Below are 26,291 nucleotides of genomic sequence, written 5' to 3' on the forward strand. Positions count from 1 at the left end.
TATGTAGGGATATGGTTGGTATGTATATATATGCATCTATGTGACTATGTACATATATTCATACATATAAAGCACATAGGGGTTACAGTTACAGATACTTCTTAGACATCTTGCAGGACTGAATTTCTTGGTTTGAAGAATTAGGACCATAGTCTCATGGGACATCTCAGTCAATTGGCATAATATAGTTATAAAGTTATGTTCTACATCCTAGTTTGGTGAGTAGTGTTTGGGGTCTTAAAAGCTTATGAGCAGCCATCTAAGATACAACTATTGTTCTCTACTCATCTGGAGCAAAAGAGAAGGAAACCAAAGACTCAAAGAAGAAACTAGTCAACAGGACAAATATTTTACATGAACCTTTTATGGCTGCATCTACCCTGAGACCAGAAGAACTAGATGGTGCCTGACTACCACTACTGACTGTTCTAATCAGGGCCACAATAGATGGTCCCCGATAGAATGGGAGAAAAATGTGGACTAGAACCTCAAGTTCCTAAAAAGAAAAACAACAAAGATCCAGAACTACTGGACTGATTGGTTCTGGAGGACTCCCTCAGACTACTGCCCTGAGGCAATCTTCAAACCTTGAACTGACACTAACCCCTGAGCAAATTGGCTCAAAAAAAAAAAAAAGAGTATCACCCATAAGTACTATGCTCCTTAAAAAATCACCTATATGAGACCAAGTGGTCAACAATTACTTTAAAACAAAGATGACAATGTAAGGGGACATGGAAACTAGATAAATAGAGATGGAAGAATCAGAATGGAAATAATGAGAATGTTCATGCATTGTGAAGAATGCAACCAATGTCACTGAACAACCAGTGTAGAAATTATTGAATGGGAACCTAAAGGGCTGTGTAAATCTTTAGTGAAAACACAATAAAATTTTATTTAAAAAAATGTTATTTGCTGTCCATCCTGACTCATAGTGATCCCACATGTGTCAGAATAGAACTGTGCATCACAGGATTTTCAAGGCTGTGACCTTTTGAAAGCAGATTACCAGGCCTGTCTTCAAAAGTACCTCTAGGTAGATTCAAACCACCAACCTTTCAGCTAGTAGTCAAGCACCTAACCATTTGTACCATTCAAGGACTCCTAAGAATATATTATTGTTAGGTGCTGTCAATTTTCAACTCTAGTGATCCCATGTGACAGAGTAGAACTGGTCCATATGGAGTTTTCTAGGCTGTAATCTTTATGGTAGTAGATGGCCAGGTCTTTCTCCTGTGGAGCCACTGGGTTGGTTTGAACTGCCAACCTTTTAGTTAACAGCTCAGAGCTTAAATCATTGAGCCACTAGGGCTCTTAAAAATATATTAGCTAAATAATAATGTTAAATAAACCACTGCTGTCAAGTCTATTCTGACTCATAGTGACCCTACAGGACAGAGTAGAACTGCCCCACAGAGCTTCCAAGGAGCGCCTGGCAGATTCAAACTGCCAACCTTTGGGTTAGCAGCCATCGCACTTAACAACTACGCCACTAGGGTTTCCAATGTTAAATAGCTGTCTATTCTTCTTCATAGAAGGACAAGGTAGTCCCACTCATGTGTCTGACAATTGGTGCTGGCTGTGAACTTGACCCTTAGTTTTTCTGCACTTGCCCTCTCATCTTCCTGTGAGTTAAATGAACTTGCTTGTAATCTCAAGACTGCATCCCAAGAGGGTGAAGGCAGAAGTTCAAGACTTCTTAAGACCTACACTCTAGAACTCGCAATATCACTTTCACTGCATTCTATTGATCAGAGAAAGTCACAGGCCATCCTAGATTCAAGTAGCCTCTGAATAAGTTCAAACCACCAACCTTTCGATTAGCAGCCTAGCACTTAACCATTTGTGCCACACACGGACTCCTTGAGTAGCCTACACAACCTTCCAAAGACAAGTGTGATCCATAGAGCAGAAGTGTTATGGCCTGGAGACTTGTTAGAAATGGCCAATCTCAGGCCCAATCCCAGGTCTCCTGAATTGGAGTCTGTACTTTAACAAGACTCACATGATACCTTTCCACATTAAAAGAGATTCTAATTAAAAAAAAGTAAATTGAAGAAAAGGATGACTCCCCATGTTTACCATGAAACTGAATGATAAAGCCAAAATTATTTCCTTGGAAGGTAAAAGGATTGCAAGTGTGGTCAGTGAGTTCCTGTTTAAGGTATGGGAAATTTGGCAATGATTATGGGAGATGGTTGTTCAACATGGTAATGTAATTGATATTACTAAATTGTACACCTGAAATATGTTGAATTGGTCAATGTTGTGTTACATATATTTTTATTTAAAAAAAAAAGGGTTGCTGGTGTGGTGTGGTATGGCATGTCCCCTCCCCGTCCATCCCTCTATGTGACTGGAATGCTTTCAGTGCCTTTAATCCAATAATATCCTTTCAAATCCCTACATGGACAAGTTGAGAAAAAAGTAGATAACTAGCCAAAATAGATTCTACTGCCACTCCCCTACTCACACCATACTCACCATGTGATGCCTCTAGACCTACTCTCCTTTTACCTAGCAAAGTCGGCAGTCATTAAGAAAACATTCTCCACTTCAGGTGAAATCTGTTTTCTAATTGCAAATGTTTACTCTTCCAACACCTCTACAGCAAAAAACGAATAATCCAATTAAAAAATGGGCAAAGGGCTGACAGGTAACACAACAGAGAACCCCCGAGGGAGCAGGAAAGCAATGGGATGCAGACCCCAAATTCTCATAAGACCAGACTTAATGGTCTGACAGACTGGAAGGACCCCGGTGGTCATGGCCCCCAGACCTTCTGTTGGCCCAGGACGGGAACCATTCCTAAAGCCAACTCTTTAGACATGGATTGGACTGGACAATGGGTTGGAGAGTGATGCTGATGAGGAGTGAGTTTCTTGGATCAGGTGGACACTTGAGACTATGTTGGTAACTCCTGCCTGGAGGGGAGATGAGAGGGTGGAGGGGGTTAGAAGCTGGTGAAATGGACACGAAAAGAGAGACAGTAGACTGTCTCGTTAGGGGGAGAGTAATTGGGAGTGTGTAGCAAGGTGTATATGGGTTTTTGTGTGAGAGACTGACTTGATTTGTAAACTTTCACTTAAAGCACAATAAAAACTATTTAAAAAAATGGGCAAAGGGTATGAACAGACACGTCACCAAAGAAGACATTCAAGTGGCTAACAGATACATGAGGAAATGCTGAAGATCAGTAGCATTAGAGAAATGCAAATCAAAATCACAATGAGATACCATCTCACCTTGACATTACTGGTACAAATGAAAAAAAAAAAAACAGAAAATAAATGTTGGAGAGGCCACGGGGAAATTGGAACTCTTATGCACTGCTGGTGGGAATGCAAAATGGTACAACCATTTTGGAAAACAATATGGTGCTTTCTTAAAAAGCTAGAAATAGAAATACCATACGATCCATCAGTTCCACTCCTAGGAATATATCCTAGAGAAATAAGAGTTGTCACACAAATAGACATATGCGTACCTATGGCTGTTGTAGCATTATTCACGATAGCAAAAAGATGGAAACAACCTAGGAGCCCATTAACAGAGGAATGGATAAACAAACTGGTATATACAGTGGAATACTATAAATGATAAAGAACAGTGATGAATCTGCAAAGTATCTCACAACATGGATGAATCTAGAGGGCATTGTGCTGCGTGAAATAAGTCAATCAGAAAAGGACATACGGTATGAGACCACTACTATAAAAACTCATAAAAAGATTTACACAAAAGAAGAAACAATTTTTGATGGTTATAAGGGAGGGGAGGAGAGGGGAGAGAAAAACACTAAATAGACAATAGATAAGTGGTAACTTTGGTGAAGGGTAAGACAGTACACAATGCTAGGCAAGCCAGCACAACTTGTCCAAGGCAAAGTCATGAAAGCTTCACAGACACATTCAAACTCCTTGAGCAACCAAATTACTGGGCTGAGGGCTCTGAAGACGATGATCTCAGGGAACATCTAGCTCAACTGGCATAACATAGTTTATAAAGAAAATGTTCTACATTCTACTTTCGTGAGTAGCGTCTGGGGTCTTAAAAGCTTGTGGGCACCCATCTAAGATGCTCCAATGGTCTCACCCTGTCTGGAGCAAGGGAAAAAGAAGAAAACCAAAGACACAAGGGAAAGATTAGTCAAAAAGACTAATGGACCATAACTACCACAGGTTTCTCCAGGCTGAGCCTAGCACAACTAGATGGTGCCTGGCTACCACCACCAACTGCTCTGACAGGGATCACAATAGAGGGTCCCGGATAGAGCTGGAGAAAAATGTAGAACAAAATTCTAACTCACACGCACACAAAAAAAGACCAGACTTACTGGTCTGACACATACTGGAGAAACCCCGAGAGTATGGCCTTCAGGTAACCCTTTTAGCTCAGTAATGAAGTCACTCCTGATGTTCACCCTTCAACTACAGGTTAAACAGGCCCATAAAACAAAATGATAGTAAATGGGCACACTCTCCCAGGGGCAAGGATGAGAAGGCAGGAGGCAACAGGAAATCTGGTAATGGGGAACTCAAGGTTGAGAAGGAGTGTTGACATGTTGTGGGGTTGGCAACTAATTTCACAAAACAATATGCGTATTAATTGTTTAATGAGAATCTTGTCTGCTCTGCAAACCTTCATCTAAAGTAAAATAAAAAATATAAAAAAAGATCATTTACTTTTCCCTAGGTCACGTGGTATGATAAAAAGCTGTGAAGAGGCGAAGCTACATGGAGAGACCATGTGTGTGCCCCTCATTCCACAAAATAGCTTATCTCCCAGCTGACATCCGGTCTTTACTGCCTGCATGTGAATGAACCCTTAAGACATTGGTCCAGAAATCCAGAAAGCTTTTATAGCAGCTCCAAAGAAAACACTAATCTCCCGCAGGGCAGATTGTGCTGAGTGTCTGTCTCAGGACGTAACATGAAGAGTATCAGAGAAGCAAGACCCTGCATGCACAGTTTGACAGGTTGGCTTTGTCAAAGTCCTGAGCAGGGTGCTTACCTTGCTTACCAGATCATCTGTAGTGAACAATTTTACGTTTTTTTCACCACATCAAAGATTTTAGGTATGGCTGGCATCTGTGGTGAAACCCATGTAAAATTGTTTGCTGCAGATTAGTAAGTAAGCACAAGTAATTCTATGCTTACCTCTCTTACTGGGTAATCCACCCCTGATCCTGAGAGGGAAAGAATGTGACCATGAGACCTTGGATAGAGTAATTCAGATGCATGAGCCAGAGAATCTTGCATCCCTTTTGTAGTGGAACCCTCCAGACAGCTGAAGCAGCCCACTCCCTTTTCTAAAATGACAGTTGTTTCCCCTTGTTTGGAGAGCCTGCAAAGATCTCATTTGAGGCAGGTTTTTCACAAAATGACACTTGTCACCTTCAAGGTCTCCCCTCACTGCCACTCAAGACCCACACCACAGGTCAGTAACAAGGGTCAAAACTCAGCACAGCCCAAGAAGAAAAATAGAATCTCAGAGAGGATTGCTAATAAATTTAAAAAATGCTTGAATATGTAAATGTCCATCAGTCACACCCATTGCCATCTAGTCAATTTCAACTCTTAGTGACAGTAGAGGACAGAGTAGAAATGCCCCACAGAGTTTCCTAGGAGTAGTTGGTTGATTTAAACTGCTGACCATTTGGTTAGCAGCCGAGCTCTTAACTACTGTGCCACCAGGGCTCTGTAAATGTCCAGAGGATCCTAAATATTTTATTGTTGTTGTTAGGTGCCGTTGAGTTGGTTCCAAGTCATAGCAACCCTACGTACAACAGCACGAAACACTGCCTGGTCCTGTGCCATCCTCACAATTGTTGTTATGTTTGAGCCCATTGTTGTAGCCACTGTGTCAGTCCACCTCACTGAGGGTCTTCCTCTTTTGTGCTGACCATCTACCAAGCATTTTATGGTTTTCATAATATAGGATATAATGCACCATTAGAAAGAAAGTAGGCACAAAGGCAATGACAAAAAAAATCCCTAAGACATTTTATATCAACAAATCTTGTAAAACAATATAACTTTCCTTTATGTTATAAAAACCTAAATATATATACATTCATGAATTGAAGTAGTTGTAAAGAAAATTACCAGAAAGTTCTACAATAAAATATTATCAGTTGTTACCTCACAAGAGGGTAGACCCGTTGCCTTCAAGTTGATTCTGACTCATAGCAACCCTTTAGGACAGGGTAGAACTACTCCATAGAGTTTCCAAGGAGCAGCTGGTGGATTCAAACTGCCAATCCTGTGGTTAGCAGCCAAATGCTCAACCACTACACGACCAGGGCTCCATGTAAAAGTTACTGGTGAAGCCAAAATTTCAGTGTTATGTTACACACTTGTATACTTTTTTGACTATTCAAAATAACAATTGTTTACCTCTTGAATAATTAGTGTTAAATATAATTTTTTTTAATGCATTGTCCACTAAAATCCATTGATATCATTGCAAACTTAAATCTAGTGCAAGACCCTCATTCTCATTATTAGTTAAAAAATATATGCCCTAAACTAGTAACTTGTTGATTCAAAAAATACGTAATAATAATAATAAAATTATTTTGTGGAAAGAACATTCCCTTGAGGTTGCTGATGATCTTTTTGCTTGTCGTTTTTTACGTCAGTGTATAAACCTGGAAATACCTATAAGTAAATTTGGTACTATTCACCAACAATTATTCCGCACTTAGAAACTGAGTGACACAGCTATGTGACTTATTTATGTCTAAAGATAATTTACTAAATTCTTGCTTTTATAAAGTTTGGTTTCTGCAAAATATGGAGCCTTATCCATAATCTCTTTCTCTCAAGAGCTTGCATTACTACGTTTTGCCGGACAAAATGCTTTTTTTTTTTTAAAGCATTTTTTGATGAACTTTTCACAAGTGCCTTGAAATTGTATACATTCATAATAAAAACTTCAGGAAGGCAAAATTAATTCAGAAAGCAACGCTTTTCTGAAGCCTAGATCACAATTGTATATACTCATTTACCTGAATTAGAATCACCTGGAGTTTGTTAGCAGACAGATTAATGTATCTTGAACCAGGTATACAGGATCAGGATCATTGCCTGAGAGGCTAGGGAACTGGGGAGTTTATAAGAACCCAGAGTGATTATGGTGTACATTGTTGTGTTGTTGTTCTTAGGTGCCGTCGAATCGGTTCCAACTCATAGCGACCCTATGCACAACAGAACGAAACACTAACCAGTCATGAGCCATCCTTACAATCGTTGTTATGCATGAGCTCAATTGTTTCAGCCACTGTGTCAATCCACCTCATTGAGGGTCTTCCTCTTTTCCGCTGACTCTGTACTCTGCCAAGCATGATGTCCTTCTCCAGGGACTGATCCCTCCTGACAACATGTCCAAAGTATGTAAGACACGGTTTCGCCATCCTTGCCTCTAAGGAGCATTCTGGCTGTACTTCTTCCAAGACAGATTTGTTCGTTCTTTTGGCAGTCCATGGCATATTTGATATTCTTCGCCAACACCACAATTAAAAGGCGTCGACTCTTCTTCAGTCTTCCTCATTCATTGTCCAGCTTTCACATGCATATGATGCGATTGAAAATACCAAGGCTTGGCTCAGGTGCACTTTAGTTTTCAGGGTGACGTCTTTGCTCTTCAACACTTTGAAGAGGTCCTTTGCAGCAGATTTACCCAATGCAATGCATCTTTTGATTTCTTGACTGCTGCTTCCATGGCTGTTGATTGTGAATCCAAGTAAAATGAAATCCTTGACAACTTCAATCTTTTCTGCATTTATTGTGATGTTGCTCATTGGTCCAGTTGTGAGGATTTTTGTTCTCTTTATGTTGAGGTGCAATCCACACTGAAGGCTGTGGTCTTTGATCTTCATTAGTAAGTGCTTCAAGTCCTCTTCACTTTCAGCAAGCAAGGTTGTGTCATCTGCATAACGCAGGTTGTTAACAAGTCTTCCTCCAATCCTGATGCCCCCTTCTTCTTCATATAGTCCAGCTTCTCGTATTATTTGATCAGCATACAGATTGAATAGGTATGGTGAAAGAATACAACCCTGACGCACACCTTTCCTGACTTTAAACCAATCAGTATCCCCTTGTTCTGTCCAAACAACCACCTCTTGATCTATGTAAAGGTTCCTTATGAGCACAATTAAGTGTTCTGGAATTCCTATTCTTCACAATGTTATCCATAGTTTGTTATGACCTACACAGTTGAATGCCTTTGCATAGTCAATAAAACACAGGTAAACATCCTTCTGGTATTCTCTGCTTTCAGCCAGGATTCGCCTGACATCAGCAATGATATCCCTTGTTCCGTGTCCTCTTCTGAAACTGGCCTGAATTTCTGGCAGTTCCCTGTCTATATACTGCTGCAGCCATTTTTGAATGATCTTCAGCAAAATTTTGCTTACGTGTGATATTAATGATATTGTTCTATAATTTCCACATTTGGTTGGATCACCTTTCTTGGGAATAGGCATAAATATGGATCTCTTCCAGTCAGTTGGCCAGGAAGCTGTCTCCATATTTCTTGGCATAGACGAGTGCGCACCTCCAGCGCTGCATCTGTTTGTTGAAACATCTCAATTGATATTCCATCAATTCCCGAAGCCTTGTTTTTCGCCAATGCCTTAGAGCAGCTTGGACTTCTTCCTTCAGTACATCAGTTCCCGATCATATGCCACCATGGCTGAACATTGGTATAATGACTGTGTGTATTCCTTCCATCTTCTTTTGATGCATCCTGTGTCATTTAATATTTTCCCCGTGGAATCATTCACTATTGCAACTGGAGGCTTGAATTTTTTTTTCAGTTCTTTCAGCTTGAGAAACGCTGAGTGTGTTCTTCCCTTTTGGTTTTCCATCCCCAACTCTTTGCACATGTCGTTATAATACTTTGTCTTCTTGAGACGCCCTTTGAAATCTTCAGTTCTTTTACTTCATCAATTCTTCCTTTTGCTTTAGCTGCTCGATGCTCAAAAGCAAGTTGCAGAGTCTCCTCTGATATCCATCTTGGTCTTTTCTTTCTTTCCGGTCTTTTCTTTCTTTCCTGTCTTTTCAGTGACCTCTTGCTTTCTTCATGTATGATGTCCTTCCACAACTCGCCTGGTGTTCAATGCGTCAAATCTATTTTTGCGATGGTCTCTAAATTCAGGTGGGATATACTCAAGGTCATATTTTGGCTCTCGTAGACTTGCTTTGATTTCCTTCAGTTTCAGCTTGAACTTGCATATGAGCAATTGATGGTCTGTTCCACAGCTGGCCACTGGCCTTGTTCTGACTGATGATATTGAGCTTTTCCATCGCCTCTTTCCACAGATGTAGTCAATTTGATTCCTGTGTATTCCATCTGAGAAGGTCCATGTGTATAGTCGCAACTCTTCCCCAGTCATCTTTTGAGTACCTTCCAACCTGGGGGGCTCATCTTCCAGCACTATATCAGACAATGTTCCACTGCTATTCATAAAGTTTTCACTGGCTAATGTTTTTCAGAAGTAGACTGCCGGGTCCTTCTTCCTAGTCTGTCTTAGACTGGAAGCTCAGCTGAAACCTGTCCTCCATGTGTGACCCTGCTGGTATCTGAATACCAGTGGCATAGCTTCCAGCATCACAGCAACACACAAACCCCCACAGTACGACAAACTGACAGACATATGGGGGATGGTGTACATTATCTTCCATCAAATCAAAAATAATTCCTCTGTGTCACTCAGTGGGAGCTCTTCAAATCACCTAGTGAAGCTCTGAGGGAGAAAAGACCAGGTGATCTGTTCTTGTAAAGATTTACTTGTTACCCTCTAGTTGATTTCTACTCATAGCGATCCTATAGGAGGGCAGAGCAGAACTGCCCCACAGGGTTTTGAAGGCTGTAATCTTTACAGAAGCAGACTGCCACATCTTTGTCCTGTGGAGGCTGGTGGGTTCGAACCACCGAGCTTTTGGCAAGCAGGTGAGCACTTAACTACTGTGCTACAATAAGTATACCCTGAAGTAAAATCCTGTTTATTAAAAAGAAACATACAGTGTAATAAAAATTATTTAGTGGAAAGAACTTCCACTTGGCCTTGTTCTGACTGGTGATATTGAGCTTTTCCATCATTTCTTTCCACAAATGTAGTCAATTTGATTCCTGTGTATTCCATCTGACAAGGTCCATGTGTATAGTCACTGTTTATATTTGTGAAAAAAGGTATTTTCGAGAAGATGTCATTGGTCTTGCAAAGTTCTATCATGTGATCTCTGGCATCGTCTCTATCTATCACCAAGGTTATATTTTCCAACTACCAATCCTTCATTTCCTTCTTTTGCGTTCCAATTACCAGTAATTAACAGTACATCCTGATTGCATGTTCCATCAATTTCAGACTGCAGAAGTTGGCAAAAATCTTAATTTCTTCATCTTTGGCCTTAGTGGTTGGGGCATAAATTTGAATAATAGTTGTATTAACTGGCCTTCCTTGTAGGCATATGGTTATTTTCTTGTTACTATCAGCGTTGTATATCAAGATAGGTCTTGAAATGTTTTTTTTTTTAACAATGAATGCAATGCTATTCTTCTTCAAGTTGTCGTTCCTAGCATAGTAGACCATATGATTTTCTGATTCAAAATGCTCAATACCAGTCCCTTTCAACTCCCTAATGCCTAAAATATCAATGCTTATGTGTTCCGTTTCATTTTTGACAATTTCCAATTTTCCTAGGTTCATACTTTTTACGTTCCATGTTCCGATTATTAACGGATATTTGCAGTTGTTTGTTTTCATTTTGAGTGGTGTCACATCAGCAAAAGAAGGGCTCAAAAGCTTGACTCCATCTACATCATTAAGGTGGACTGTACTTTGAGGAGGCAGCTCTTTCCCAGTCATATTTTGAGTGCCTTTCAACCTGAGGGGCTCATCTTCTGGCAGTATATCAGACATTGTTCCACTGCTATTCATAAGGTTTTCACTGGCTAATTCTTTTCAGAGGTAGACCACTGAGTCCTTCTTCCTAGTCTGTCTTAGTCTGGAAGCTCAGCTGAAACCTGTCTGCCATGGGTGGCCCTACTGCTATTTGAATACCGGTGGCATAGCTTCCAGCATCATAGCAGCACAAGAGCCCCCACAGTAGTATGATAAACCGATAGATGCTTCAGGGTCTATCTACATGTGTATGTATACATATATATATACACACACTTATACACACACTATATATATATACACACACTATATATATATATATATATATATATATATATTGCAGGTATTAGTACTAAATTGGAGACCTGGGTTGGGTCTTCTATTACAATTATTTCACTTTATCACATGCTATTTTGAAAAGATACAATTTAGTGCCTACAAAGAAGAGTATGCAATGTATTCAAGTTTATGCCCATTTAATAAGAAAACTCCATTATTGTACATGGTTCAAATCCACAGGGCTAAGACCAGAAATACTTTGAACATACAGTATTCAGGGAGGGATTTACATTTTTTCTCTCATTGAAAGCTTATTTTACAAATTACACAATTAACCACAAAGTGATGGCCAATCTAAATATTCTCACCTTAACACTGGTCTCACATTTTTTACTTTGGGGTGCAGCTGATGATTGTTGCCCTTCTGGTCTTCCTTGAGAGCTACCACTCGAGGTATTGGCATTATACCCATTCATTCCAAAAGACACCATGTTTGGGGGTATAAGCCCAGAAGCAGAGCAAATAAGAGAAAAGCACAGGATTTATAGTGGTATAGATTTTTGTGGGAAAAATGTAAATATATTAATCAGGTTTATGTTAGTAATAAGTGAAAGAAACACAAAGTAACTACCTTGGAGAAAACAACAACAAATTAGGTCAATGAATCTAAAAAGTTTGTAACATGATCTTAAATGGGATCTTACCTATTGATCCATAACTGACTAGAGATGCAAAATTAAAATTGCAAACATCAAAGTGATTGTTGGGTATGAGAAATATTCTATCTAGGGCTGAAAAAACTATAAATTTCAGCTACCAAACCAACTACTAGTATGTCACTCACACTCTTCAATTTAAAATTGAACATTTGTTGTTGTTGTTAGCTGCTGTCAATCGGTCCCTGACTCATGGTGATCACACGCACAATGGAACAAAACACTGCCTAATCCCGCATCATCCCCATGATTGAATGTGAATCAGACTATTGTGATCCACTGGGTTTTCACTGGCCAATTTTCAGAAGTAGATGCACGAGTTTTCTTTCAACTCTTTTGTACATTTGAAAATTTACCTAGTAAGAATTAGAGAAACTTTAGAAATTGCTATATGTATCTTCTCAGGCATTTTTAATAGCTTCATTCTCAACAGAAACATCTATTATGAGCCAAAGGAAAAACTCAAGATGTGTGAGGGAAATAGTTGACTACATGCATCTCTTCACCAAGCCCAGCACTTCAAATTGACAACTTGTTTAAACTTCTCTATCCTCTTCTCCATTCCAAACCTCTACTGTTAGTACTCCCTTTCCAAGATCACAAAGATGTATTTCTCTGTATCTTTCACATTTAGGTAGGTAATACAATTGAGTTTTTAAAGCAATTTTAGATATAATAATAATTTATATAAATTAAATGCACTTATTTGAAATAGACAGTTGTATGAGTTCTGACAAATTTATAGACTCAACTAACCACCACAACAGTCAAGATGTAGAATATTTCCATTACAAAAAAAAAACAAAAGAGGGTCCCTCTTACCCTTGATAATGAGTCCCTGGATGGCCCAAAGGGTTAAGTGCTTGGCTACTAACTGAAAGGTTGGTAGTTCAAATCCAGCCAGAGGTACTTCAGAAGAAAGACCTGAGGATCTACTTCTGAAAGATCACAGCCATTGAAAATTCTATAGGGCACAGTTCTACTCAGAAACGTATGGAGTCACCATGAGTTGGAATTGTCTAGTTAGTTTGGTTTTTTTTCTTTCCCCTTTGTAGTCAATACCCCTCACACCCAGGCCCAGGCAATCAGTGATCTGCTTTCTGTCAGTACGAACTCATTTTGCCATTTCTAGAATTTTACCTTAATGAGGTAGTAAATACTCCATTGTGTCTGGCTTCTTTTTCTAAACAATATTTTTTCAGCTGCATCTATGTTGTTATCAGTGGTTCATTCTTTTTTATTGTTGAGTAGTAGTCTGTTGTGTAAATATTCCTAATTTGTTTATTCAGTTAAATATTGGTAGACATTTGAGTTATTTCCAGTTTTACCTTGTATGACTAAAGCTGCTATGACCATTTTCATGGAAAAATGTTTGTTGTTTGGTTGGATTCTGCATAGAAAATAACAAAGCTATAAGTGTCACTATTGGGAAAATGTGAATGTATTAGATAATAGTGTTACAACAATATCGAATTTCTGGGCTGTAATAATTGTGTTCTGCTATGTATGTGGGAGGCCTTTTTCTTAAGAGATAGAGGCTCAAATATTTAGGAGTGAACGTCACGGTACCAGTAAGATACTTTCAAATACAGGTAGTCCCTGACTTATGATGGGGTTCCATTCTGACAACTGTCGTTAAGTTGGATCTGACATAAGTTAAATATCTCATTTATTTTTTTTTAAGTTTTCATTATTATTGCCTTTTCAGTATCTTTATAAACCTGATTTTTATTTGTCTTTGGGGGTTAGAAACATTAAATATAAACATACACATATATTTTAATACATAAAAAAAACCAAACCAAACCCAGTGCTGTTGAGTCGATTCCAACTCATAGCGACCCTATAGGACAGAGTAGAACAGCCCCATAGAGTTTCCAAGGAGCGCCTGGTGGATTCGAACTGCAGACCCTTTGGTTAGCAGCCGTAGCAACATACATACACACACACAAAAAAACACAAATCATAAAAATTTACTCTGACAATGATGAAGAGTTGGATAATGGTGGCATTTTGCCAGTTGTGGTAATAACTCTATTTGTGGAAAGTTCTGCATCATCTGAATTATCCCTGGGAACGGGGATGGCATTTCTAATCAGAAAATTAGAGTTGTTTGTATGGCCCTTTTCTTTTATTCATATATTTCAAGGTGACATCTCACTGTTTCCTGAATCCACCTACCAACTTTAGCAAAGCAATTAGCAGTTGGCTTCCTGTTCTCAAGCAACTGAAGCCCCTGATTTAGTGTAGAAAAAACTTGAGCTAATCACGGTAAAATTTTTTGACAACTTCTCTCCTTCCTCTTCCTCATTATTTCTTTCTTATTCAGCATTTCTTTCCTCTTCAAAATCCATTAGGAAAATCCATTAGGTCTTTTTCTGTCAATTCCCCTTCTTTGTGATGTATGAGCTGTTCTACATTGGTGATATTAAGTTCTAAATTCAGTGTTCTTGCCATATGGATGATTTTTCTACTGATTTCTTCCATTGTATTATCCTGATGCTTTTTATAATATGAAACACTAAATAAGATCTTGCTAGAGACCTGGTCTACAATGCAGTTGGAATCAGTGTTGTAATGAAGTCGGAGTCATAACAGCTATCAGGTGTGTGCACAGTTCAATTGTCATATGTCATTATAGTTGAACATTGCCCAACTTTCTATCCATTATGACTCCTGACACCAACCCTGACTTCATTGTAGACCATGCCATATAGCCTGCTATATGGCAGTGTTTTGAACAGTAAATCATAAAATTGAACATCTATGAGTGAACATCTGAGAATAAAAACATCAACAAATTATGCACTGCAACACTGTATGTAGTATGTTTTGCTAATAAGATGGACCAAAAAAAAACCCCACAGAAAACGGTTTTAAGTGTGGTTCGTCATAACTAGAATACGTCGTAAGTCAGGGACTATCTGTATATTTTTTCTACAATATTATCTTTGGCTAAGCTATTTACATTTTTTATCTCATTTAATCCTCACAAAAAAACTTACAAGGCAGATGGTATTATCATCTCCTTTTCACAGTGTGTGAACTTGAACCTTAGTTCACCTAACTTTCCTAACTGTGCGTAAATAGAGAGTGGAGAAACTGGTCTATGATCCTACATCTTAGAAGTACACTCCAATGCCTTTTGGAAAAATATTAGATGTTTATTTTGGAATGCTTTAAAGATCAATGTGGAATTAATTAATTTAGATTATAGGCATGATCAAGTGAAAATAAATGATGAAAAGAAAGTAAAAAAAGAAAATGATGAAAAAAATAACATGTGGACACCACCAGGATCGCCAGGTTGGTTCAGGTGTTGGACTTAAGATCCAATTGGTCAGTGTTTGCTTGGGTTTGAACTCCACTCTATGTACATCAAAAACCCTGCTGGCTAGTGGTTAAGAGCTACAGCTGCTAACCAAAAGGTCGGCAGTTTGAATCCACCAGGTGCCCCTTGGGAACCCTATGGGGCAGTTCTACTCTGTCCTATAGATTCCAACTATGAGTCGGAACTGACTCGACAGCAACAGGTTTGGGTTTTTTTTTTTTTTTAATAGATCAGCTTGTCATCTCAGGAATACTCCCTGCATTTCGGTTTTTGGAAATGTGTATAACTGTCCTGTTCCTATGCAAAAAAATAACACATAAACTTGCTCTTGTCTTTCTCCAACACTCTTTCCCTCCTCATAGTTGATGACTGGGTTCTCACCAGGCTTCCAGGTGAAGGGCTTTTTGGGGTCACAGCCTTGGGGATCTCACTATCCACCAGAGAGTGTGATGTCAGAAATGGAAGTCCTTTTCATAACACACGAGGAAGCCCTGGGCATCCACTTATTTTGACAGCAGATTAACATTGAAGATGTAATTCAGATGCCACTAACAAGGTTGGTAGGCTTTCAAATCAGGTGTTTTGTATTTACTTTACTGTCAACCTTTGATTTCCAAGTTCATTTGAAAACTACACGGTCATATTCACTTCACTACTGATGTTTTTAGAAAATATAATAAAAATTCTTAGCTGGAACTTGTATTCCAACTGAGTATTGGAATATGTATATATTCCAATACTTGGTGTAGAAAAATATAGTTTAGAAAAATATATAATACACACACACACTCACATTCACATATACACTCACATATAATTGTCCTCTTATGTTGTAAGCAAATAACTATAAGGCTTGACCTGACTGAAGCAACTAAAACGTTAAGTTATGGGAGAATCAACAGAGATGGATTTGTGGATTTTTTGATGTCAAGAAAATTGGTTTATCTTTGGGACCTTGTTCCCTCCCAGGGATTTACTTTCCTGGTCAAGTCGCTTTATCACTTCTGCTTCTGATTCTTCCAGCCAAACCCATAGAAAAGTGAAAATAATAGTCTTTTGACATCAAATATGTATGATTTAGGCTACTAGGCATATTAGATGGAAACTTACGGTGCCTGAAAATTGTCTTGTAAAAACAATTCCATGCAATTTACTACGTATTGAAAGTATTATGTGACTACGTGTTATGTGCCAACCTCCTAGACTATTTTAAAATGCCTTGTGTGGGCACAGTTAACCTGATATACCTCTTTGAGCTTCTGTGTTTGAGTAATCAGGAGAGTTTCAGGCTTTAGGTGCCTGAAGCTGTGGTAAAGGCCTCCTGTGGGCTATCTAAATAAGTTGGAAAATGAAGGCAGCTGAGCATGCGATGCCATAAGACATCACTTAAGCTAGTCACCACTTCCTGTTTCCTGAGAAAGCCTGTGCTAGTGGTCTGCCTAGATGAAAGTCTCTGTGGCTTTAGAGGGAATGATTCTCCTTGCTACCTCGATTTGGCCTTGTGCTGAGAACATCAATGGTAAACCATCAGTTTTTGAGAATGCTTTCTTGAAGGGGTTATTCCTAATGATTGCTTTCCACGAAGGCACCCTCATCAGAACCTGACTCTGTTATTTGTTGTTGTTGTTAGTTGCCTTCGGGTTGGCCCCCAAACTCAGGATGACTCATGTGTTACAGAGTAGAACTTCTCCATAGGGTTTCTTTGGCTGTAACCTTTAAGGAAGCAGTTCACCAGTCCTTTTCCACAAAGCCACTGGGTAGGTTCGAACTGCCAACCTTTAGGTTAGCAGCCCACCACAAACTGCTTGTGCCACCCATGCTCCTAAATTAAGATTCACTTTTTTAGAAAAGAAAGATTTCTAGGCCACATAGACTTCAGCCTATATATTGACTACTCATTTTCTCTTTCTGCCTCAGTGTCTGAGTTCTCAGGCTTTTATTCTCTCTTTCCCCTTTGTTTTCATCTTCTTTCCACTTTTAGTCTCATTTGCAGATGTTCCTCAGAAATAGTCCTTGGCTCTACGCTTCAGCCGGCCTTTTCAAACGCACTGTCAATGATCTTATCCAGCACTTGATTGTATTATAAGATGTTTGGTTGTATCTTCTTAACTGAGCTTCTTGCTTCTAAACCGAAAACACCAAACCAGTGGCTGTAGTGTCAATTCTGACTCATAGCAACCCTATAGGACAGAGTAGAACTGCCCCATAGCATTTCCAAGGCTGTAATCTGCAAGCTGACTGCCACATCTTTCTCCCGCAGAGCGGCTGATGCATTTGAACTGCCCACTTTCAGTTAGCAGATGAGTGCTTAACGACTGCACCAACCAGAACTCCCTCTTCTTGCTTCCAGGTCTTTGTATTTTCTTCAATGATATTGTGCTCTCTCTTTTTTTTCTTTTAAACATATGCTCTGACTTTCACCCATGTCACATTCATCAGTGGTTCTGTGAAGTCAATAGAATAAAATGAATAAATCAGCTTCTGGGTCTTCAACTAGTTGCTTCCAATATCCCTTTTCTATTCTTCTACCTGGAACATTGTCCATTTTCGTGCTGTCCAAATGTCCAAGGCTTGATGAGACATCATCTGATTTCAATATTACTTTTTGTGTTCTTTATTTTTTAAAAATGTCTCTTAGCCTTGTCTGTTTCCTTCTGGTGGAACCGAGGTCTCTCTTTGGAACTGGTATGTGAATTTCTTATTCATTCATTTGGGCTATTACCTTGTATAAGCGAGGACCACATATAGTTTCTGGTATCTTTCCATTTCACCTAAAAAGCATCTTTCAGAATGCCTACATTTGTGTAGCTCACTGTGAGGCAGTTAATTCTTGAAATAAATGGCATGTGAGGAGAAAGGACAGTTACTGGTGAAGCAGGAAAGAATGCTGGCTGTTGGGGATGAGGTGAGTGAAGAATTCAGGCCGTGGCTCTGGTGCCTTCTGCCCTGTTACTATAGCTAGCCATGGTGTGTATTCTTCGGGTTTTTCCCCAAATGATTCACACTGCTTAAGAGACAACCTCAGATTGTCAAACTGAAACTTGACTCTGATACAAGTGTGAAAAAAGGAGAGTGAAGTGAGAAGAGTAGACTTCCAGTGTGTCCATGTCTACTTATCCATCTGAATTCTTTATGAAGGATATTTGTGATAATCTTCCCTAACCAAAATTTTGGAGGTTCAAGTCTATGCGGAGGTGCCTCAGAAGAAAGGCCTGGCAACCTACTTCTGAAAAATCAGCCACTGAAAACCCTCTGGAGCACAGTTTTACTCTGACACACCTAGGGTCGTCATGAGTTGGAACTGACTTCAAGGGCAACTGGTTTCTGTGTTTCTCCCAACTGAGAGTTTTCACTTCCGGGAGCCTTCACTTACTCATGACTAATTTGGGTTGCAGCTTTAGCCAGTTGCTTTTTCACTGATAATTGAGTGCCTACAAATTTAAAGACCTTTCTAGCCAGGTGGGAGAATAGTTTCCCCCTAAATATTACATTCCTACTTATACTTTTATTCTCTCCTGCCCCTCCCCTTTTGTAACTAGTAAAGTGTACTTTCTGTGATTTCTGTTCACCTAGAAAGTCCTGCATGCAGGCAGCATCAGCAAAGGCTTCGCTTCAATCTAAACAGCTTTCCATTTTTTCCAAGGCAGAGCATCACGGTACAGAGAAATTGTACAAAGAGTCCTGAGGCTTCATTGTCATCAGGCTGTATTCCCCTGGACAAATCGTGTATTATCTCTATATATGTTTAACGGAGCCCTCAGGACTCTATGCACAGTAACATTTATTATTTTCTGTGCAGCTGTGAATATAAAGATGCTTAATAAAATAAATCCATGTTTAAAATATTGATTTATTCTAGCTTGGATGACAGGTTGTGTGGAGTTACTTGTATGAATGCCAAAATGGAAAAATGAGACTTAAAAGCCCTGTTTCTTTTTGATTTTGTGTAACACGAGGAGGCTGTCTCAGTTGAGATCTGGGGTTAGGTTTTAAGAATCTAATGCCTTTATATTTGTAGGACAGGTACTGCCTATCACTAAGAACAGTCTCCCTTTATTTGGAAATAATCTCTTTTTTTAAAAAATTGTGTTTCTCTCTCATTTTGAACTTTCTATCTATATATAAGATTTGCATTGTGACTTGGTTTTTGGAACAATTATTTTTTAGATTTATGTATGTTTATATGTATAATTATAACAATTTCCTATGCTATACAGAATTTGATTATATGAACAAACTACCATTTATTTCTTCATTCTGCTATTGGTCATTAGCCTGGATTATTTTGTCCACTTACATTTATTATTATCACTGATATATTTGCAATTCATTTATCAGAGCCATCTTATTATTTAGTTTTTGCTTTTCTGTTTTTGGCTTTTTGTTTCTTTTCCCTTTCCTTTTTTGCCTTCTTCTAGGTTTTTGAAGTTTACTTTTGTCCTTTTCTTCATTCTATTTTAATCTTTTCTAATTTGGAAGTTTCTCGATCTGTCTAATTTATAAGTTTTTTTTTCTGAACTTTAACATGCATCCACAAATTACAAAGGTAATACATTTTTTATTTTCTTTCTAAACAGTAGAAGAACTTTTGAACTTTTAACTCTAATTATCCCCTCACAACTTTTGGTTTATTTTCGTCTAGCACACTAAATCAGGATCCAGCTCTCCCTCACTTCTTCCAAAGGAAAATGAATCCATTGGAAATAGTGATTATTATTGATTTAATGAATATTTCAATGTAGAGTATAAGAATGGGTTTTACATGAAGACTTCGATAGAACTTCCACCTATTAATATTATCCATCTCTTCCTCCATCGCCTCCCACACAGTGGATTTTCTGTCTTCATATGATTTCCTCTTACGGTGGCTATTGTTTCTGGTTCTGGCTGCTCTGGATATGAATTCTATACCATCACCATCATTTCTCATTCCTGCTCCCCAAAAAAGCATGACTGGCAGTATATTACTCCTAGCCTGATACGTTATAGTTTACTTCTGCCTCATTTCTGTAGTCCTAGATATATTATGCAGATGACACAACCTCGCTTGTTGAAACTGAAGAGGACTTGAAGCAGTTACTGATGGAGATCAAAGACTACAGCCTTCAGTATGGATTACACCTCAACATAAAGAAAATAAAAGTCCTTACAACTGGACTAATAGGCAGCATCACGATGAATGGAGAAAAGATTGAAGTTGTCAAAAATTTCATTTTACTTGGATCCACAATCAACACCCATGGAAGCAGCAGTCAAGAATTCAAAAGACTAATTACATTCAGCAAATCTGCTGCTGCAAAAGACCTCTTTAAAGTGTTGAAAAGCAAAGATGTCACCTTGAATACTAATGTGCACCTGACCCAGTCCATGGTATTTTCAACTGACTCATATGCATGGGAAAGCTGGACAACGAATAAGGAAGACTGAAGAAGAATTGATGCCTTTGAATTGTGGTGTTGGTGGAGAATATTGAATATACCATGGACTGCCAGAAGAAAGAACAAATCTGTCTTGGAAGAAGCACAACCAGAATGCTCCTTAGAAGCAAGTATGGTGAGACTATGTCTCACGTACTTTGGACATGTTATCAGAAGGGATCAGTCATTGGAGAAGGACATCATACTTGGTAAAGTAGAGGATCAGTGAAGAAGAGGAAGACCCTCAATGAGACGGATTGACCCAGTGGCTGCAACAATGGGCATAAGCATAGCAACGATTGTAAGGATGGTGCAGGCAGGACCAGGCAGTGTTTTGTTCTGTTGTGCACAGGGTCACTATGAGTCGGAATGGACTCTATGGCACCTAACAACAACAGATATATCACCTTTTTGAAATCTAACTTCTTTAGGAGGAAGCAGGGGGCTATAAAGTTATGGTTTTTCTTATCCTTGCTTGTAGGTTTTTTTCCCGTTGTCAAATAACAAAGCTAATTATTTGATGAGGAGCCCTGGTGGCACAGTGGTTAAGTGTTCAGCTGTGAAGCAGAAGGTCAGCAGTTTGAATCTACCAGCTGCCCCCTGGGAGAAAGATGTGGCAGTCTGCTTCAGTAAGGATTAGAGCATTGGAAACCCTATGGAGCAGTTCTATCCTGTCCTATAGGGTCACTAAGAGTTGAGAGTGATGTGATGGCAATAGATCAGTTATTTGAAGACAAAATTATGTAGATATTTTGGAAAAGAGTGGTAAGATGGAAATGCTTTGTATGCTATTCTCTAAGTTGAGGTTACTGTTACTTATCACAAAGGGCAGAACTAATGTTCTTTAAACTCTTCCTTAACGTAGCTATACAACTGACCCTTCTTATTTGATTCTTTCTGCAGCACAAGTAAGTTGTTCTATGGACTGGCTGATGGTCACAGTCAGCCCATCTTCGTGCAGCAGCAATCTGTATATATTTGCTGATGAATTATTTCTGGGATTGGGCTGCCCTCCGACTCGGATACAAACATATGCATATGATTTTGTATACTGTGTTAATGATTGTGGCATCAGGACAAAGGTGAGAAAGAAAAAAAAAAAACCTCCTAAATATTTTGTCAGGTTTTTATGACTGGTTCTCAAAGTATTATTTAAAAGAAAATAACTAATTTTGCTCCTAGTTATAGTAATGTATGAAGCACTGGTGACCCAGTGGTTAAGAGCTTGGCTGCTAACCACAGGGTTGGCAGTTCGAATCCACTGGTGGCTCCTTGGAAACCCTATGGGGCAGTTCTACTCTGTCCTATAGGGTCACTGTGAGTTGGAATCGACTCTATGGCAATGGGTTTTTTGGTTTTTATAGTAATGTATGGGTAGATGACAACACAGTTCCTCATTTCTTAATTTCAAATATCAGGCAGGACCTTAGAACACAGATTTCCAACCTGAATAAGGAACTGATTTTAGATCATCTATAGGCTACTACTGTATTTCACTAAGTCCCTGGAAGGCACAAACAGTTAAATATGTGGCTGCTAACTGAAAGGTTGGTGGTTTAAATCCACCCACAGGTGCTTTGGAAGAAATGTATGGTGATCTACCTTGGAAAGGTCAAGGCCATTGAAAACCCTATGGGGTGCAGTTCTACTTGGAAACACTTGGAAAGGTCAAGGCCATTGAAAACCCTATGGGGTGCAGTTCCACTTGGAAACACATGAGGTTATCATGAGTGGGAGTTAACTCAACAGCAACTCGTTTGGTTTTTTGGTATTTCACTAATACTTAGCATGCAGTTTTAATTTTATTCAGTGTCCCTAATGCTGAAAGATCACCAATCCTGGGGAAGGTATATCGTATTCAAGTTTAAGTCTTTTTAATCTATCCATGCTCCATGAGCGTCTGTATCAATATAGGCAGTGGATTTCACTGGAATAAAAACTTGGTTGTTTTATTTTGCTACGTGAGAATCTTAAACTGTGGTGTTTTCCTGGAACAGTATCTTCTTATAGATTTCCAACGTTAAACAATTTATATTTATACTACACAAATGTTTTGGGCCTATGACTACTTCTAACAGTCACCTCTAAGTAAGGTGTCTTTATTTTAGAAGTAAGGGAACTAGACCTTCAGAAGTGCTTGAAAAACTGTGTCTTGGGATACACACCTGGTCGGTGGTAGTTTAGAAGCTAAACCAGGATGATTATCCTCCAAAGCTTGTCCTTCGAGTTATTTGACTTCCAAATCATCTTTCTCAAAGGAAATGTTGAAAGCATTTTAATTAATGAATCATAAAGATGGCTCTCAGTGGTAGTTTAAATGTGCTCCTGTATACTATTAAGACTTTTGTGGGCACTTGAAATTCACCTTTATAGATGACACTCCTATCCCAGTGGGTTGTCAGAACTTTGCATGTCTTACAGTGGTAAGAGCCATTCTTGAGATCCTGAATGCCCTCTGCTTCCTACTCAATTATGTGTATCCCTCCGTTACTAGAATTACCTTCTCCTAAAACTTGGTGCTCTCCTAGGTTATTTCAAAGGACACCCTCCTTTTTCAAACGGAGATGCATTTTATCCCAAGGAATATGCATTATGCCAGTCAGGAAATCCCTCTGGAGTGTTCGGCCTCTCGGTGAGTCCAGCAGACCAGACTTCCTATCAATGCTCAGGCTTCACTCTCACTTTCCAGATGCTTCTGCAGAAGAATAGATTTTAGAGATTGTATCATGGCTAAGCCATAAGCATAATTCCAAACAAATCCCGAATTAACATGTATGGAAACATTTTAATGAATATTCTTTCCTTTGGCTTATGTTCATAAAGCAAAACCAAGGCTAAGGAATTGAATGATACCCTGGGGGGTAGTTGAACCCTAAACAGAAACCAATCCTTGATTCTGTATTGTATACATATTTTTGACAGTCCTACACACTAGCCAGTGCTAGAGTAAAGCAAAGAGTTCTGTCCTAAGGCCCTGGAGTTATCTATCCATAGGCCACCAGGTTAATCGTGGTGAATAAGGTATTCCTATTTTGACAGTAATCACTATGTTGCCTGTGGCTTATCTCCCTTAGAAAAAAATTGAAGGCAATGCCAATAAGGGTGAAAGATTAGATTTTGGCACATAACTTTTACACACACACACACACACACACTCTCTCTTTCTCTCTTCCTTTTTCACCACCACCATTACCCTGGGTCAGATCAAAATTTTAACAGCTTTTAATCACCATTTTTATGATTCCTTTGGCTAAGTTTGACTATCTGGGCACTTCAGTATTCCAGGAATGCAAGTATTACCAATCATCTAAGGCCATTTATCTGTACTCTCAGTGAGTCTGATCAGAAACATGGGGAGATCTTCTGGAATTAGCTTTTTTATAAACAAGTCTGCCCAAATTCTATACCTTACCCAGAAGGTACAGGACACTGACACTCTGCCATACTCCTAAAAAACAAAAACAAAAACCCAAAACCCTGAAAATGATCATGGTATTAAAAGCAGTGGTAAAAGTGACTTGGCTCCAATTTTAAACTCAGAAAGTTCTAAAACTAAATATGCCTAATCTTACATCCTCTCTGTTTCTCTTTTCTTTAGAAAATCAGTGTGGCTTACACCAGTTTCTACCGATAATGAAATAAAGCTTGATCCCAGTCCCTTTATCGCTGATTTTGAGACAACACCAGAAGAGATAGGATTATTAAGTTCTTGTCAGAGTGGCTTCCTGTTTTAAAAAGAAGTGGAAACTTGGAATGGGCATTGTGATTTTGTAAAAAAAAAAAAAAAATTTTTTTTTATAAAGAAAAATAATTGGTATAAATCTCTGCTTAGGTATCTGATCCCTAAAAAGCCCTAATTTAGTAAAGGCCCGGATTCAGTAAAAGTGTATATTTAGATACTTTTATTCATTAGAGGTATGTCTTGTTGATTTAATGTTAACTATTTTTTTATTAGCTAATTCATACCTATTTACATTGTTTTCTATACTGTATGGTAGATCCAACAAAATGTCCTCAATGACAATAATTGGATCTACTTGCTATGAACCTCTAAGAAATATATTCCAAAATTCTTTACTAAAAATGAAGAACAGAGATACCCATGCAAATGTGCCATTTTGACCTGATCTTTGAGCAGAGTCTAAAATTTAACATTAACTCCTAAGAGAAACCAGTAAGGAATATTTAACTCATGTGGGCTTTTCCAATTAATCAGTGAAGACAGGTTCTGAGAAATTCAGTTTGACATAGTATTAGATAACTCTTCCAGAAGGAACTCAGCTCATCTTCTAGAGCTCAAGCAACCAATCCCTTAACTAAAACTTGATGTCAGGTTTTCCTTTATCCTTAAATGATTCTTCTACCCTTGAGATAATTGATTGAGATGGTCAAGCATAGAAACATATTCCTGCATGTTTAAATGGAAGAAACACAGTGCCATTTAAGAGCAAACAGTTAAGCACATGGCTACTAATTCCAAGGTTGGTGATTCAAACCCACCCAGAGACGCCTTGGAAGGAAGGTCTGGTGATCTGCTTCTGAAAGATTACAGCCATGAAAACCCTGTGGAGCGCAGTTCTAGTCCAAAACATATGAGATTACCATGAGTTGGAATTGGCTTGACAGTAAGTGGTTTGTTTTGGTAACACCAGCTGCTTTCTGCCATCTTCTAAAAGTCACTTTGATTTGGGAATATTTCTTGCATCAAGTATGATAATTGAGTTGCACGATTGGCTATACCATCACTTGTTGAATGTACATTTTGGATGCTACATCTTTCTGGAAACAGATTCTTCCAAGATAACATTTTTCATGAAGTTTTGTAAAAATTTAAATAAAGTGCTGCTGCCTTATGGTTTCCTATAAAATGTCACCTGTGATTGTTTACTGCTAAAATAAAGAATGTAAAATTGTTGTTAGGGTCATCTACATTTGGCAGTTAATACACGGCTAAGAGCAAACACTTCTGTAGGACTTAGTGCACGTCAGGGACTATTACAAGCACATTATTTAACCCTCTTAACAGCCCAAGTAGGTACGTATTACTACTGTCTCATTTTAAAGATGAAAAAACAGACAGGTTAAAACGTGTGCCCAAGTCGCACAGCTGATTCATATAGGTGACAAAATTCAAAATAGGATTATCTGGCCATTAGCTGCTACATCCTACTGCTGTTAATCATTTTAAGTGCTGAACTTTAGTTCTCTGGCTAGAAAACTATTACCCACTGACCACTGCCGTTGAGTCGATTCCGACTCATAGTGACCCTATAGAACAGAGTAGAACTGCCCCATAGGGTTTCCAAAGAGCACCTGGTGGGTTTGAACTGCTGACCTCTTGACACGACGGCAATGGGTTTGATTTTTTTGGTTTTTTTAGTGCAAGAAGAAGGCTCAAATCCTTTTAAATGATTTAAACGCTGCATGTACGGCAAGTGAAGGTGATTGTGATTTTTTTTTTTTTTTTTTTTTTTGCAAGAAGGAGTTGGTTCAGTTGTTTCAAAGTAAGGGTAAAATTACATAACTTTAAGGGGCAAATAGGATTGTCCCTAAGTCCAATGAGTAACCCGGGGACTGTCTGTAGTTTAGAGCAAAGTGCTTATTTTGAATATCAAATACCAATTTCATGGTTTAAT

General features: G+C 38.7%; 1 protein-coding gene across 1 annotated transcript; it reads left to right on the forward strand.

Annotated features, from left to right (window-relative positions):
• The first annotated feature begins 16,681 nt into the window (after window positions 1–16,681).
• Window positions 16,682–24,389, forward strand: LOC126080656 (oocyte-secreted protein 2-like). Its single transcript, XM_049891834.1, has 4 exons — window positions 16,682–16,757; window positions 21,559–21,737; window positions 23,184–23,287; window positions 24,254–24,389. Exons 1-4 carry the CDS (start codon window positions 16,682–16,684, stop codon window positions 24,387–24,389), a joined length of 495 nt encoding a protein of 164 aa, XP_049747791.1.
• The last annotated feature ends 1,902 nt before the right edge of the window (window positions 24,390–26,291 follow it).

The sequence above is a fragment of the Elephas maximus genome, chromosome 7 (assembly GCF_024166365.1).
Source record: "Elephas maximus indicus isolate mEleMax1 chromosome 7, mEleMax1 primary haplotype, whole genome shotgun sequence".
Lineage (NCBI taxonomy): Eukaryota > Metazoa > Chordata > Mammalia > Proboscidea > Elephantidae > Elephas > Elephas maximus.